The sequence below is a fragment of the Dermacentor silvarum genome, chromosome 11 (assembly GCF_013339745.2).
Source record: "Dermacentor silvarum isolate Dsil-2018 chromosome 11, BIME_Dsil_1.4, whole genome shotgun sequence".
Taxonomy (NCBI): Eukaryota; Metazoa; Arthropoda; class Arachnida; order Ixodida; family Ixodidae; genus Dermacentor; species Dermacentor silvarum.
Window position 1 is genome coordinate 97,773,591 of NC_051164.1, and position 16,820 is coordinate 97,790,410.

The 16,820-nt window shown below is 49.6% G+C and overlaps 1 protein-coding gene across 5 annotated transcripts in view; it reads left to right on the top strand.

Moving 5' to 3' along the window:
* The window catches only part of LOC119433776 (treacle protein-like), a 135,583-nt gene extending 120,600 nt beyond the window's left edge, over positions 1-14,983 (top strand). For 3 of the 5 annotated variants that reach the window (XM_049659131.1, XM_049659130.1, XM_037701026.2), the window contains exons 4-7: positions 587-662; positions 1,734-2,113; positions 7,489-7,792; positions 9,420-14,983. In XM_049659131.1, the coding sequence (XP_049515088.1) occupies positions 587-662; positions 1,734-2,113; positions 7,489-7,792; positions 9,420-10,773 (2,114 nt within the window). In that variant the 3' untranslated portion in view covers positions 10,774-14,983. The remainder of the gene's footprint in view (positions 1-586; positions 663-1,733; positions 2,114-7,488; positions 7,793-9,419) is intronic. The other 2 variants (XM_049659133.1, XM_049659132.1) reach the window with 1 other exon arrangement.
* Positions 14,984-16,820: the final 1,837 nt, after the last annotated feature.

Here is a 16,820-nt window from a genome sequence, read left to right on the forward strand (position 1 = left end):
GCGCATAGAAATAAACATGTACAGCTGTGTTCCATTGTACTAGCCGCGCACTGTTATCTGTAACAGCGTTGCACATACCTGTAAGTTTTACCGGAATATTCTCTCAAGAACTACAACTGTTGAGGTGATTTTGCGTGTACCCTTTCCCTGGAACTCGATTTGTTTTTGTATCCTCGCTCGCCAGAGCGTGACTGTACCGAGAGGACAGGTCGTATAGACATACTCGTCAGCAAAACATATTAACCACCCCCACCACTAAGAAACCCTGCCCACCTAAAAGCCGTCTATGCGGCAGATTGCTGCTTTATTTAGTGGTGGCCAGCGCAATAGGCTCACTTTAGGTAGCCTATCGAAAACACCAGAGAGGATGCGCTTCCTTTCTATTTAAATAAACGTAATCGTCGCTGTTCCTCCTGGCGACTTTCTCAACTGTACCGTCTCTATCTATAAGTGTTTATCACTGTGTATAATCATAATCATCGCTCACCACCTGGAGTAGCACGCCAGGTGATCAGCCAGGCTAACATCTCCAGCATATCATAAAAGCTTATATCTTTCTCTCTTTCTCTATGTCTCTTCTTCGCAGAGAAAAAGCTGCCAGTCGCTCCGGTGGTCCAAGCACCTCCACCTGGCTCCGGGCAGATGCCACAGCTGCCAAAAGGGTGAGAAGGATGCCGTCGTAGCGTTTATTCTCTAAATTTTATGTATCGGAGACACCGAGGGCGGCCGCGCACAAAACAGCGACAAAGGCTTCACGTGACTTGCGCCTCCTGTTACATGGCAAGCGGGATTTACATATCTGGATAATGTGATGTTCGAGAACAACCTTTAGGCAGATGTTACAAAAAAATGCATCTCGTGTTTTTTTTTTTTTGTATAAGTGAATGCATTAAATGAATGATCACCTAGTCGAGTGGATTCTTACATGACGGCGCCCTGTCCTTTTGCCTCTCTTATTTGTTCCGAATTCTCGCGCTAATTCCGTCATGTCTATTCACCAGCTAGCCCACCAAAGAATCGTGCTAGATCAAGGATTCTTGTTCTGTTACGCAAAAGAAAACTAGAAAGAAGTAATACAAGAAATACTAAACTACAGCAGCTGAAAAGAAGACAATTCTGTAAAATCTCAGGACACACCCCACGATACAAAGTAGCAGCAACTATGCGGCAAAATAGCAGTGGGAGTCACCTAAAAAGAAATAAAGGAAAAGCCTGGTAAGCCGAAAAATGCGTATGGTGTACATGGAATATGGCCGAAAAAGGATGATTGCCCCTGAAATCTTTTCATTGACCAGCGGGAGGCAACCATCGTAAAAGAAGTTAAGTACTTCTGCGAAAGATGAGAGGGGCACGCGAGCTCTGTGCCAGTGGCGCTTAAGCTTTTTACTTATAATTTACTACTTAGCCGATCGCTGAGCATGAATCTTGAAACGCCCTGGATATATCCAGGTTAAAGTCCAACAGACCTCATCAAAATCAGTGCAGTGGTTGCCGAGAAAAACTATTCCTCGGTTTCCACGTATATAGGTAGGACCTCATCAGCTAAAGCTTTCTGTTAAGCCTCCCATCTGCTGTTTCCAATGCTCGTTGTGTATCGCTGAGTTTCTTTTCAAGCTTTATCATTATCATCCAAGTTTCAATCGCATAAGTTATAGTACTGGTTACTCGGGCTTACTCCACTGCGATCATTGGCTGTTCTTAAATGTTCCCCTTCCTTGCATCGCCTCTCGCAGAAAGCCTGAGATCAAGAGCGAGTCCGACTCCAAGCGAGGCTCCAAGCGCGACCCCAAGAACAAGGGCAAGTCGTCGGCCAGCAGCGGCAACAGCGTCAACATTGGCAACCTCGGCAGCAGCAACGCTAGCGGCATCGCCAAGCCCGAGGCCTCGTCTTCCAGCAAGCCCGTGGACGCTGCGGCGGGTCAGCCGGAGGTGAAGAAGCCGGAAGTGACAGCGACGACTTCCGCTGCGGAGGCGCCACCGGCGGAACCGGAAGTGCTCTTCCCCACCTGCAGCACGGGAGCGGTGCCCAAGCGCATCGTCGTTCACGCCACCTCCTCGCCGTCGTCTTCGTCGTCGGCCAAGCGAGGCACCGCTCACGGTGACTCCCTGAGCGGTACGCTCGAGGATTCGTTCGATATTAGAATGCTTTTATAGGCCCGTCCCTAATTACGCACTACCGTTTACGGAATACCGGAATACCGCAGACGTCGATGGCAGCAGCAGCGCTTGTTACGCTTTCTAAAACTACAACGCATTACAAATGTTTTTGTGTTGCATGGGTTTTCTCGTCGAAGGGAAATTTTTAGAAAGTCTTTATTTAGCCTTTACGCCGGCAGCTAAGTATAGAATGTGGTTGGTCTCTGCAATACATAGTTTGCACGCGCGTCACTTCCGCACCGGTCCGCGAGCCTGTCCGCCATCTTTAGGCACCTGCACGCCTGCGGAAGCGTGCTGGAGCAGGCTGCGCGCGCTGACGCTTTGTTGATCCGAAGTTCCTTCTTGCGTCGTGATCATGCCAATCTGCGCGATTTTCGGTTGCCGCACAAGAAGTACCACTGCCGCGAAGCCGAGCTACGCAGAACCGGGCGTAGGTCCGCACCAAATGTAATAACATGGCAGTGCGAACGCACAAGGATGCTGTCGGAGAAACGTCGGTGCCTGTGGCTTTCCCGGATAAATCGGAAGGACCTGAACAACGTACTTGTCGTCACTTTGTTTCGGGCGAGTATATAACACGCCAAAACACTGCAAATCACGCATGATCGTAAAAGGGCGGCAGCGAAAGCCCCCGTACTGGTTGGTGACTGCCTGCTCGCACACGCATGGTCGCTTTTACCGCTCTGAAAAACGCCCGTGTACTTGTGTGTAGTGCACGTTAAAGAACTCCGGGCGGTCAAAATTATCCTGGAACCCTCCACTGCCGCGTGTTTCATAATTAGATCGTGATTTTAGCACGGAAAACCCCAATTTTTTTTTTTTAACGGCCTGCAAAGTGCTTCGCATCGTCATTTCTTGGTATATGTGCTTCGCTTAGTGATATGCTAAGCAATATTTGAATGTCTGCATGCTTTCAATATAATGGGCTACTTCTATTTAACGCAACAAAATTCACATGCACGGACATGCACCGAACTGTAAACCAAAACTCGCAGAAAGAAGCGAACACACGTTTTGAAGCTTGGGGGAAAAGGTGCATATAGGTGAACCTTTGTGGCAAGAAAGCTGTCCCTGAATAGAGCAGCACAAAAAATACTGAGATAGTTTTCTCTGCCGCACGCCAAGGAACATATGCTTTCATTGACTCAACTCGCCGAGGACGGTGGTAAGACCCGACGACAGGCGCTTCGCTGCAACCTACTTCACCCAACCGCTCGTGAAGTAAGTGCGCACCTTCAGCGATTTGTAAGCCTCTATTTCGTTCAGCGTCACGTAGCTCGTGGACGAGACAAGATAATAATATCCGCGTACGTCGTGGCCGGGAGCACCTCGGGGTCTGAACTGGTAGCCACGCCAACGTGCAGCTGGTATGGGTCCACGCCGTCGCACATTCCGACCTTTTCTTTGTAGCGAGCCCGCGTCGGCCCTACAAGCTCGTCCATGTAGGAAGGGACTTTTTGCCATCGCAAAGCTTTCACGACAGCAAACACGCGGCGCTGATACGTAGAAGCGAACACCGAACGCAAGCGCAGCGGGCCAGGGGCTAGTAGCGAGGTGCCTAGTGATGGCGGACGGTCGGGGCAGGCGGCGGATATGACGTCACGTGGAAACTATGCATAATAGATGTGGGCTCTCATGATTAAGCTCAGCGCGAGAACATTGTGACGTACCAGCGTTCTTACTGCCACTCACATCTTCGGTAACCCGGTATTACGTTAAGGTTATACAGACAAGCTAAAACCCTTCATTAGCGTTATTCCGCCCATAGACGCACTATAGCTTTCGGAATACAGGAGCATCGCTGACATTGATTGCACTGCAGTATAGCTTAAAGCCCGTATAACTGCGCTGTCAGCGCCACCTTCTGGCGCCTCAATTAACAAAAGCGGCCGAGAAACGACTTCCTCTTGCGTCGTTGTTCTCGCAGAAGGAGAAAAATCGAAGTTACGCCCGAAAGACGAAGCATTAGTTGCATTAGACAGCTGTACGAATTCTGAAATCTGTTATTTTTATCCGCCGTATAAACTGCTGTTAACATTCGCTAACTAACAAAATTAACAAGGGTGGTGTGACGCGCGCGCAGGCAAGCATGAACACATCTCACTCAATGACCACAGACACCCGCTATCAGGATGCTGACGTGATGAATAGCGGCAGCAACGGCGAGCGAATGGCCCTTCGTGCTGCCTCATCGGTTCAACGCGATCGATCAACACTGTGGCTCATACGCTAGTCTATGACGATGGGGCGGATTTGGCCATCGCGCTGGGCGAAAACAAGACGTTGGTGTCCTTGCTCTTTGACGAACATGCCGAAGACGCGCAATATAGTCAATAATGATAATATATAAATTCACTATAGCAGACCCACCATAGTCACAGCTTCGCTGGCTTCCATCTTCACAGTAATGGAAGGGCCCCGTGTCGCAGAAAATCCGGCGTCGGCGTAAGCGCCGGCGTCGTTGGCGGCAATAATCATGCCGAACCACATCATCCCGAACCACCCCGACCGGACAGGCCCTTCGCGTGGCGCAAGGCGTTAGTGAACAAAAATTGAGTTTCTGAAAGTAAAATTCGTCAGAAAAATCGTAAACTACGACTTAACCACAACCTACAGAAGCGATAGCGTCGGATTGTAATTTGAATATACGAGAAAAAAAGCCTGATGAGCAGCCAGGTATTTTGTTTAATGCTAAAGGCGAAGCTTAAGCGTCCTCCATTTTTTTTTTCAAACGGTAGCTCCGGACTCGGATTTCTCTTGTTCGCAAACTGCTCATCGATGTCAGATGCTGTACGACCAAACGAGCGACGCCTGTTTCGCTCGTGACCGTTGGCATTACGAGGTAGTGGTTCGGCTTCGCACTAGTTGCTAACAGCTCGCACAAGCTACAAACAAGCGTCGGCGTGTGTCGAACATATTTTTGGACCGTGATCAGCCACGTGGTTTTGAAACGCGATTAGCGCTTGGCTTGATTTCTACGGTTTTCCCGTGATGCTGCTTTCCGTTTTGGCCTGCCGTGACGCCAACACCGCCAGAAAGAAGGTCGAGCAGCGCCCAGTCGCCAAGCGATTAGCTAAGACGCATGAGAGAAACCAGAAGCCGCTAACGAGCCACCAAACGAAATGAAGAAGCGAACGGTAATTAGCGCCCGCGAAAATACAGAGCGAGATATTCAGCGAGAGGTGCTGTTTTTTTTAAACGGGGAACATGATTCGGACGTGGACAAATTCATGGCGAAAAAACGCGCTGGAGAAAAGGCACATATTGGTCGGCGTATTTCCCTTTTCGTTTCCTTTTTCAATACTTTGGTGAACCCTCGTCTTCATTTTTGTATCGTAGGCTATTGTGTGTGCTGCTTATTTCTCTTCGTCTACTTAATCACCGCCTCATTTACGTGAATACCGTCGCACCAGGGGTGAAAAGCTGGTGATCACCACATTCCGCACAGTGCATAAGGCTGACGAGGATAGAAAACTGGGTGAGTTGATGTTGGTTGATGGCTAATAACAGCGCACTGAAAAAGAAGACGGAAGTAGCCGTAGACACAACACACGCGCTGACCATCTACTGGACAGTTTATTGAAGGAACGAGCTAATGCACATTTCAACTGCGCATGCGCCTTCAAGGCAACGAAAGGCCATGACAATTAAGGAATCGTGGTTAGATGAGTTGAGATTCCTTGTCGTGGTTTTTTGCTGCCTTGCAGGTGCACGAACAGCTAAAGTGTATATTAGCTCGTTCCTTCAATAAACTGTCCAGTTGACAACCCTTATGTTGCGTCTACGCCTTCCTTCGTCTTCGTTTTCAGCGTGTTGTTGCTATTAGCCATGTGCATAAGACGTCGTGCATGCGGTGGAAGGAAGTTAGGATCTATACTTGATATAATTGTGATACCGATTATATAGACACTCCCGGCACATTTCAGCCCTCGGCGTCGCCGTGATGTTCCGTAAAAGTCCAAGTGCGATAACATCGCGACCGTGAGCCGTATGCTGCGGGTGTGATTGAAAGCGTGCGAGGTTGAGCCGGGCATGGTGGCTCGATCTTGCGCGCGCAAGGGAGGAAGGTGGGGACGAAGCGCTACGTCTTCCGTCGCGTGCAAGGCGCCAAAGGTGGTGGGGAGTTGCTTTTCTCCGGCGGCGGATGGCGTATAGTGCGGCCGCGCGGCCCCATCTCCAAGGTGATCTGCGATAGGTACATAGTCTAGTCGCGCCGAGGGCTGATAGCTTCGTGTGCGCTGTGTTATCGTCGTATGGTTCGCGTTGAAGCGAGAGGCAACTAGAAAGGCAATTCACTCCCGGCTGCCGCGCTTCCTCACGCCAGCGTTTTGACAGAGATTGTCAGCAGTCATCGAGTGAGATGTGTTCATATCCGCCTGTGTGCGCGTGATGCCATGCTTTTATACGGCCAATTTATACGGCCAATAAAACTACTATCATTACATCGTATAGCTGTTTAATAATTTGCTATCGCAATTGATGATTCGCCTTACGGGCGAAATTGCGATTCTCGCCTAGCTTAAGCTAAGGCCTACTCGCCTAGCTAAAGATCGGATGAGGAGAGGTTTTAGCTGCCAGGCTGGGATATAATCTTACTTCCGCTGTTGGCTGAGCCACATTCTGCTATCGCATTAAATGTCGGAAAGTCCGCGTGTTTAGGGTCATGTCCCTAGGTTATCTTACAGATCACAGCACGCAACCGGATTGGAACGAGAACAAGGCAACGAAAACTTGCCGTCCCTGTCCATTTGCGCGCTGTGATTGGTTATACCATAGATTATCATGGCATTTGTCATACCATAGAATAGTAGTTCGCACCGCCCTATACCATGTCGATGTCCCTTCAGATTGCTGTTATATGACAATTGCCCTACATGCGGCATTACATCTGGGAACATGAATGCCATATCTGAAACCCTATAGGCGAATATAAATAGCATGAAACATAAGCAATGCGACGTATAGGAAATTATATGTGATCATTTACGGTGCGATGTAACTAAAGCGGTTCGCCATATCTGGCCTTATACCTTGATGTGCTGACGCATCTCACTATGCGAGACCTGATACGTTCGTAGATGATAATCATGTGATATGTGGGTCAGACATTGACCATATTTATGCTGGGGTGCGCTTGAAGACAAGGACTGTGATTGAGGCACACAAGGACACATACGAGAGCGCTGTGCCTCGATCTGTCCTTGCCTTCCAGGTGCATTCCAGCACAGTCTGAATTACTAACTCACCAACGAAACAGCCATTTAAACCATGCCTGACGCTTTTGTATGGGAACCGAACGCCGATTCTCCCTCCGCTCCGCGCTCGTCTCAGGTTCCAAGAGCAAGGCCCGTTGGGCGTCGTCGGGCCGCATCCAGCGGCAGGCGTCGGTGTGCATACCGTGGTACGAGGAGGACCAGTGGTACCAGGAACCGCAGTGCAGCTACTGGCCCAGCCCGCCCCTGAGGCGGCTCAGCGTACCGGCGCGCCTAACGCCCCCTGCGCTACCGTCGTCCTCGCCGCCTCGTCGGGACCTCTCGGGCGAGGGCTGGTCCGAGGTGCCCGCATCGCTGAGGGAGTCGGCGAGCACCGAGAACCCGGGACTGCTGGAACAGAGCCTCGACCGGATGGCTCGCAGGTGCGAATGCGCGTTTCCTGTGTACGAGAGAGAGAGAGAGAAAAAATAATGGCGTCGCTACCAGTTGGCTACCCCGCACTGCCCTGGGTAGTTAGAGTTGCAGTGAATGAAAACGTGAGAAGGGATAGATAGATAAATCATGAGAGAAATCCCGGGATGTTAACCAGGCTCAGCCAGGTTATAGCTAGCTTGCAACGGACAAGGGTGGTGGGAGGAGGGGGCATACAAAGCGATGAGACGAAGCGAAGAAAATGTCACAGTACGCACGCACACACGTATAAGAATTCACCGTTCAGTCGGTCACAAGTAGACACATGGGCTGATGGATCTTACGAGACGCTGCACCACTTTTGTGACTGTACGTCGCAAATGCGCGATGCCGTGCTCTCGAGATATTCTGTGAAAGACCTGTCAATCTACTTTGCCTAAAGGGGCGTGAACAGTAAACATTTACAACCATTAGAATAGTATTCACCTGAGCAATTATTTGGTTCATCGCCTAGGCGAGTTTGAACAGCTGAACTGAAAACACGGGTCAAAGGCAGACAGACAAGGACGTCGCTAAACTATCAACTCACTTATTTTCGGGCATGCGGCTGCGCATGTGTAATAGTGCACGTGCAAAAAAAAAAAAACTAAAACCAAATGCACAGCATCTGCGCCTCGTATCGTGCACAGAAAGGGGACGATACGCGATCGGAAGTGACCTGTCAGAAAGATGTGTTCTTTGTTTGGCCATCGCAGCTGACTGTAGCGGTGCTGACACATGTGATGTTCCCTTCGGCAGAACGGATGTACCCCTCGAAGATCAGCGCTTTAAGAAAAATCAACAGTGAGCAAAAACGGGATATGCTGGCGGCTATCGAAACTTCTAACGACGGGAACCAAGGCGGCACACATGGCTGCCTGATATAAGGATCCGCTCCTTATACTGAACTGCTCAATAAATGTTTTTTCGCTCTCTCAGCACCGCTTCAGTTACTCTGACAGCTAAAGGAACATACCTTTCCGACAGGTTACTTCCGATCACGTTTCAGCCCCCTTTGCGTAGCCGATTCGAGGCGCAGGCGGTACTTATGTATCTGTTTTTTAGTTTTCGTGCGAGCGCTAATATATGTAGCGGCATCCCGATTGCTGTCTAGGGTCGCTAGTGCGAAACATAGTAATCTCTGAGCTAGTGACTTCACTGTACATACGTCACATTTTGGCTTCTCACTCAGGTGCTCCTGATTTTTAAAAGAGCGCTTCCCTTTATGCTTCCCTTATAATGTTGCTGCATGTTAATATTTTTTTGGTATGCTCCCACCCTTACGCCATGTACGGTTTGGGTCGCTATTAAAGGGAAAACCTAAATTTTAATTAAGGCATGGTAACAGCAGAATTCAACAATATCGGGATGTAGCCACTGATGAAATGAGCTACGCCGTAACCAAAACCGGCGAGCTTTCACGTCATGTCGCAGCTGTTCTCATTGTTAGTGCATTCTAGGTGGCACAACATGTCCGTAACTACACAGCACTCATTCTGCTTAACACGCTGTAGCTACTGAGCTTGATCAACACGCCCAAGCTTCTGACATAGATAGCGACACATACGTTCATTGATTCGTTTGATTTATTCTTGGCAGGTTGCTGCTAAAGTCTCGCTCCCTGGAAGAGGAGCCAACGACGGGCGGTTCCGTCGTCTGCTACAACGACATCGGCAGCAAGGAGGCCGTCGACTACGAGGAGTCGCTCTCGTCGCCGGGCGCCCTGACGCCCGAGAGCGACGACCCGAGCGAGGAAGACGCCGAGACGGTGAGGATGCAGTACCGGCAGCTGTGGCAGCTCAGGGCCACCTTCGAGGAAGAGGAGACCACCACCGACTGCTTCGAAGAGCTGTCCACCGCCGACGCCGCGTCGCACGTCGTCGAGGGCGAAGAAGAGGACCGGCGGCTGCTGCAGCAGCACCGCAACACTGGATTCAGCACGTCGCAGGAGTCCGAGGCCACCGACGAGCAGCAGGCCAGGCCGTCCGGCGGAAGGGTACCCGGAGTGCCCAGCGAGGTGCGGCGTCAGAACTACAAGGTCCTGCTGGCCCGCCGGCTGCAGCGCCGGGTCGACAAAGGTTCGGCGGACAACAGTTTCGACAGCATGGAGACTGACTGTTCCTCGACGGACGCCAGTCGGACCGAGGGCGGCGTGACCACGTCCTCGTTCGACTCGACGACCGACAATACGGACGGCGGTGGCGGCGGGACCAGCGGAGCGGACGCCCAGGGGCACGCCTCCCGGCTTCAGCAGATGAAGGCCGACAGCGGCTACAAGTCCATGGAGAGCAGCAACGGCAACAAGCCGGCCAAACTGAGCCGGAAGCACGTTCCGCTGCAGGAGCTTCACGCCGCTTCCGCCGGGAGCAGCAGCGGAGCGTCGTCTTCCAGGAGGTCGGCGCTCCGCAAGCGACGCCAGCTGGAAGGCGGACTCCTGCAGATGAGGGCCCGCTCCGAAGAGGCGCCCCCGTCGTGCTCGTCCAACCTAACCTCGGGCCTGACAGCAGCCGAGGCGGCCGAGGCCCTCCAGTCTTCGAGCCTCTCCTCCGAACCTCTGGGATCTCTGCAGCAGGACGCCCAGGGCAAGGTGTCCGTGTTCCAGAGGTTCTTCCGCTCCACGCGCCGCACGAGCAGCGCCCGTTCGGCCTCGTCGGGAAACAACAGCGGTTCGGGTTCGAAGCGCCTGCTGATGCGCGATTTCAGCATCGACCCAAAGACTGACGCGCTGTTTCGCGAGTTCTCGAGGCGGGACCCAGCGTACGACTCCCCGCGAAGCTGCTCTTCCTCGGGCCAGGGTGCGAGCCCGAGGCTCGGTTCTTCCAAACTGCTCTCGCCGCAGCTCAGCATCGAGGAAGAGGAAGGCTCGGAGGACTCGCACTCCGCCATGGAGGACGACTGGAAGCCTCAGGGACCCTGCTGCGACGTGCCCATCGCTAGGTTACCGACGGACTAGACAGGCGCGAACCTGTCACGCAGTGGGTGCCCTTGTGACTTGCCCTTGGAAGGATCGGTGATTCGGTGTGCTTTTCTGTTCGCGTTCAACTGCGCATGCCTTCCTAGCGAGAATTCGTTGATGGGGAAGCCTGGCTCGATGTGTAAATCTTCCCGAGAGCCACGCGACACCTGGAACGCTTTAAAAGTGTCGCACACGCTCGCGCGTATATCTGTAAAGCGGTGAGCCAGTTTCCTCTCGATGAATTTTACTTCACAGCAGTTTTCATAAGAAGCTACGGCTTCACGAGAAAGGAAGAATGATGACATCCCATCGGTCTGCATTCATAGCGCGTAGGTGACCGACTGCTAGGGTTCACGTAACAGTGCCTGCTGTTGCTGATGCGTGCGCTTCAGACCATCGTTGCAAACTGCCTTGGCGGCGCGCACGGAATATTCGAGGCATTTGTAATGACCGGAACGGTACGACGTTGCAGTCGTCATTCGTCGCTAGGATGCGCCCGAGGTGTCATAATGTGCATTGCATTTCGTGTGTGTTGCCATGCAAGTTTTCACACTGGAGCCTCTAGGTGCAATTCTGGGTTTCTATCAGCCCTACGAGGGGAAATTTCGCAGTCATCTGACGGTTGTCCGTGAGCACAGTCGAACATGCTTTCGACGCAGATGCAGAGAATTCGCGCCGGCTTTCAGAGGTGCCACTTTCTTCGATATCAGTGGTACAAATGCGTGTATAGGAAATCCCCTTACACCGTTAGAAGTATTCGTTTGATCGCAGCCACATTTCTGTTAAACCTCTTTGATGTCCTCCGCACATGCTAGCGCGACTTTTTACACCGCGGACTCCTAGCTTAAGCCTTTGTTAATTTTGTCAATGAGCCTTGTTTGACAATGTGATATAGGACGACCTCATGACGAGTAGATATATCTAAAGAAAAAGGCCTTTGTAGTACCTCGTTAACCGAGGCAACTGTTTTGTTCACTTGACCAACCTTACAAGCTATGGCGTGCTCTTGGGAGACATCAGCACGAAGATCATGTAACACGGGAGTTTCTTTTTCTTTGCATAATACTCAAGACAGCCGTTGATCGAAATAGTCGTTTGTATGTTAATGAACGGTCATAGCACGTGAAGGCACTTTGTAATCCTACTTTCATTGTGTTGACCAGACTAGAGCAACGCTTCATGCTAGCTCCGCTCAATGACCCGGCTAGATGTTTTGCATAACACCGCATAAGGACTCGCCATACCCCGACCGTGGTCGGTAGAGCAGAAGGCCCGCGCTGGCCTTACGGAAGTCGCGAATCAAATGTAAATACTTTTTACTTTATCTCAGCTATAGTTGTTGTAGTAAGCGACCCTTCTTTATCGACCACGTTAAACATATAGCGCACCAACAAGTCGGGAAATCCTCTCTGTTTTAGGGAGAGGCCTTTCTTAACTGCTCGACCACCGCGACGACGACTGGCTGCTGTAACCACAAGTCGTTTCATTTCCTATGTGCGATAACCGGCAGAATGTTAAGGGGGCCCTGAAATAATCGCGACTCGGGATATTATCGAACTTTAATTTTCGTAGTCTCATTGATTTTGTTAAGTCAAGGTAGAGAGGCTCTTCAGTGGAAAACTGGAGATGCTTTGCATGGTGGCACGCTTAGCAGGCTACTCCAGGTGAATGCGATGAAGAAAGGATATTCACAAGATGTGCGAAAGACACGTGACATACGCGCAACATAACAGAATTAGCATAGTATTTAACTGAGCTTGTTCGTTCATAGCGCAGAGAAATTTTGAACAGCTGAACAAAGGGCTATGGAAGACAGACGATGCTTAGCACTTTGTTTTTAGTTCAGCTGTTCAAAACTCGTCTTAGATACAGAATTTGAGTGTTTCGTTAAGGCCAGTGTCTTTCGGAGAAGTTAAAACTGCCTTCATAATTGTTATTGTGCGTTCGAGCCATCGTTGGCTGAACTATGCATAAGAGAATACAGCACTCGCCGATGCGAACAGGCGTAAGAAAGTAGATAAAAGAAGGCGTGGTGTTGCCCTCAATAAAGCTAGGTATTTCAGTTTTCTACCCCTCTTTGCGCACTCTTCTAACACCCGGGTATCGGGATTCTTCCTCTTATGTTAATGGTCATTACAACCGTGATTGGCCGGTTTCTTTACACAGTAACATAAGCAGGCTCAGGACCAAACAGAAAAAAAAAAAAAAGCAGAGGTGCAGCGTGTTTTTCCTCGTATGGCCAAGGGACGGGCATTTAAGAATTAATGATACGGTGGATGTAATAAGGCGTTTCCTTATATACTATATATACCGCTTTGGACACCCTTTTGACACCCAAGTGCACTCCCTAAACGCGCTAACAAATTGTGGACCCTTACGCTTTGCGATTTTCCAATAGTTTCACGCCCGTTATTTCTCAGTGATGAGGAGCCTGGAGTGCAGGGTTTCACGACTGTAGTGCCAATGCTCAAGTAGTACTTTCGTCAGCAGGGGTCCTTAGAGTGCACGAAGCTGCAGTCGCTTATCGGCAATATTAGTGTACGTAAAACGTAAAAGTTTGCAGTGAGAAACTAGGTGCATTGCCAAGTCCTTTCGGAGCTGACTTACAAACTGGAAGAAACAGTATTTAAATCCCGAGGAGATCGTGGTGTGTTTTTCGAATTGTACAACTTTCCTGATTAGTGCTAAGCTTTTAGCACCCTTTTGGTTGCTAGGGGAGTAAAGCGCCTATTAACACCCTCCTAATGTGTCAGCACTAGGAAAGTGTTACGCGCTCTAAAGAAGCCGCTTGCCTATACAGCACTTGCTCCACGGGCTCCCGCGTTCGTACCATCTAGGGGGCTCGTGGAGACGGGATTTCCGGGAAACATTATTGAACAGAGAAAACTGCAGCTTTGACGAAAATTTAAGAAAAAAAAAACTATTTCAGGGCCCCCGTTTAAAGCTTTGCATAATACTCTCAGCTGTAACGCAGTACAACACGCTAGTCTCGGTTTTACGGCTGATCGTAGATGAGTTTAAGCTTACCACTGCAGTTCGTGTTCCCGGAGCAATTTTTTTTTTCCCGTGAGGTTTTTCTGGCATGTAAAGTGTTTCTGACCCCCGCGAAAAACAACGTTGTAAAGAGAGAGAGAGAGGGTTTGTGTGGTTGAGAAGACCGTGCCTGCAGCGAGTTTTAAATGTTTCGCTTTTACTGACGCAGCCAACGCGAAGAATGTTCTGGCCAAAATTTGGGTTTCACTGCACGTGACGCGATAGTGTCTTTCGCGAGTGTGGTGTCCTTGGGGAGCCCAGAGTTGTGCAGTTTTCAGAGCCTTATATATATACATATTGGTTTGATTTTACGAGAAAGAAATGTTTGTACAGTTGGGTACGTTTTATCTGGTTGCAGGAGTGGACGTTTGTTCATTTGTGATAAAGATGGCTCGGAGGACCCGTTTATATAGGATGCCTGTTACATTATAGTTAGCTCTTAAATTGACAGTGTTTCTCGTTGAAGATATTTTTTTTTCTCTCGTAGCTCTTGCTGCCTTAAAAAACTTGCTTCGGCTTGTTTCGTTGAAAAGTTTTTTCGGACTTGTGCTCTGTGCTTTCGATGTGGTCACGATTGAGCGGCTATTGGCGACCTCTGGCGGGACATTCATTTCCATAAAAGGCTCCTTTACTCTCGTGTGCTACGCGAACATACAAGAGTGCTCGCTTGTAGTCGGGAAAATACAGGTAAGATCTTCGATGTCCTCATGCCGCGACGGGTGATAATCGTGTGTTATGTGAAAGAACCAAAGAAAAAAAACTGATTGTGCCACACACGTCGCAGTAGTTGCTTATTCTATTCAAATTCCGACAGGTGTCGCTCGTATCCGAGTGACATATTGCCGTCTGATGCACAAAGTTTTGAAACGTGTCGTCTTGACTAGAGAATTGCCGTTGTGTCATCGGATTCCGCGACGATTTCTTGACGAGCTGGAAGCCCTGATGTTCTCTCTGTAGTTCGAGAATCTAAGAGAGCTCAAACACGCACAAGTCATTCGCGAACCATACGCTAGGCTCCGCCTGTATAACACGTGTCACGTACTGTGAAGAACCAAGGTTCACCGTGGTGATTGTGCTGAGGAAGTGTGTGACATGTGTATAAGGCTGTTATTCAATCCGCACCGCGACGTTAAATTGATGCCAGACGATCGGAGCCCTATGAGATACCGGACGTAAGAAGCGTGTCTTTCTACACTTCACGTATCACTGAATTGGATTCTTCGTACAATGTGGTCCAGTGTTAAAGGGAACACTCTAATGTGTAGCTGTCACTTACGCTCTAGCTACAAGTGCCGGCTGGGGTTATATCGATGCACTGCGCAAGTACGTAACAATGCAACAATGTGCCATCTACCACAAGTCGTCGGCTGCAGAGCCGGGTGATTATACACTTGACAGAAGGAAAAGTTCGCACATGCACCACATTCATGTGTTCCATTTACCTGTGGACCATGCACACTAACTATATTCGAGCTTCAAGGTCATTTTTCAGGAACAATTGTCAACACAAACGGACATAGCACTTTTTAGGAACAATTGTTGGCAGGTGCTGTTGTATTGTTATCCTAGCACCAGTGTTTAGATTCGCTGGTGATAAGCGAAAATGGGCCGAAACAGCAAGATCGTCATTCATGCATGGGTAAGTTTCCAAGTGGGACTAGAGGTGAATACAGACCATCTAGACCGTTTTGATTCGCACCACAGATGACACTTCATAGTCTGACTGGACAGATTTATTTCTTGCTCTTGACAGAATGCGGTGACTAACTGCGTTCGTGATTGTGTTTGGTCGTAACCGGTCATTTCAACGCCCATGTTTTTAAATCACGCACTTAACACATTTCTTGCAAATCAGTATCACTGTTTCGTCTGCGTCATCTGTGCAGACGAGTCATTATGGTTTTTATACCAGCTGTGCGTGAACAGTCGCAAACATTCACGGTCATGACAACTTCATTTTGTCACACCACAAATGAACATGGTCATGATCATGACCGTTACTACGAGCGTCCATGATTATCGATCACTGAGGATGACGTCTATCGATCGACTTGCGCAGTTTCGGGCCTTTGGAAGCCCATTATTTTATCTCATTGAGCATATGCCCCTAATTTATTTGACGGGCGTGATTGAATAATTCATCTTTAATTGTCTATCATCTATCTAAACTGTTTACATCAATTTTACACTGACACGTCGAATTCATGTTTTGACGCTGTTCCACGCTTTTGTTCAAATAATTGCATTAGTGGGAGACATGAAATTATTATTAGGATATATTTTGGTATATGCGTTGCTGTCTCGCCTTCGTGACGGTTTTTCGTGTTTTGTAAGCTCGACGTTCTTTGTAAAATTTAGCTTAACGCGTGTGTCAGAAGTGCTGCAAGACAGATGTGTAAGTTGCAGGCATAGCGACTGTGGCTCACATAGCTTGGAAGATGGACTATAGCGAGTATTCTGTGACGTCACGTACGCCACTTTGTTGTCTCATTCACAGCTTCCACTGTGCTGCTGGAGGCACGCGGACCGAGATAGAGCGCAGCTTTTCACTGTGCTGATTGTACAACAATATGGCGGCCTTGATGACCTTCGTGCATACCTGCTATTGCGTATGTTCGGTATCCCAGTGGTCCCTCACCATGTGGCACAGATAATAAGTCCTAAATATGGCGGCCATGACGTATTTCCGGCTCCTGCAATTGCTTACAGCACATGAAGCCAGCAACAGCAAAGCCTTCGAGATCCGGTTCTGTTACTCAGAGGCAGCCGCCGCAGGGGCGTGGACCTAGACACCACCTATTACTTAATGCCTTGACTATTCCTCGCTAAGCCAGCGAGCGCACTGTGCCAGTCTGTGCTACGAAACGCCGTACCACAGTCCGACGCCGAGACCTGGTTGCTTGAAGTAAACAAACCAGCCATGGCTCGCTGAATTCCGTTTGGAAGTTCACCAGGGCCATGCTGTGTGGAGGCTGACGATTTCCGAGAACGCAGTTCGTCATCGCCTTTGC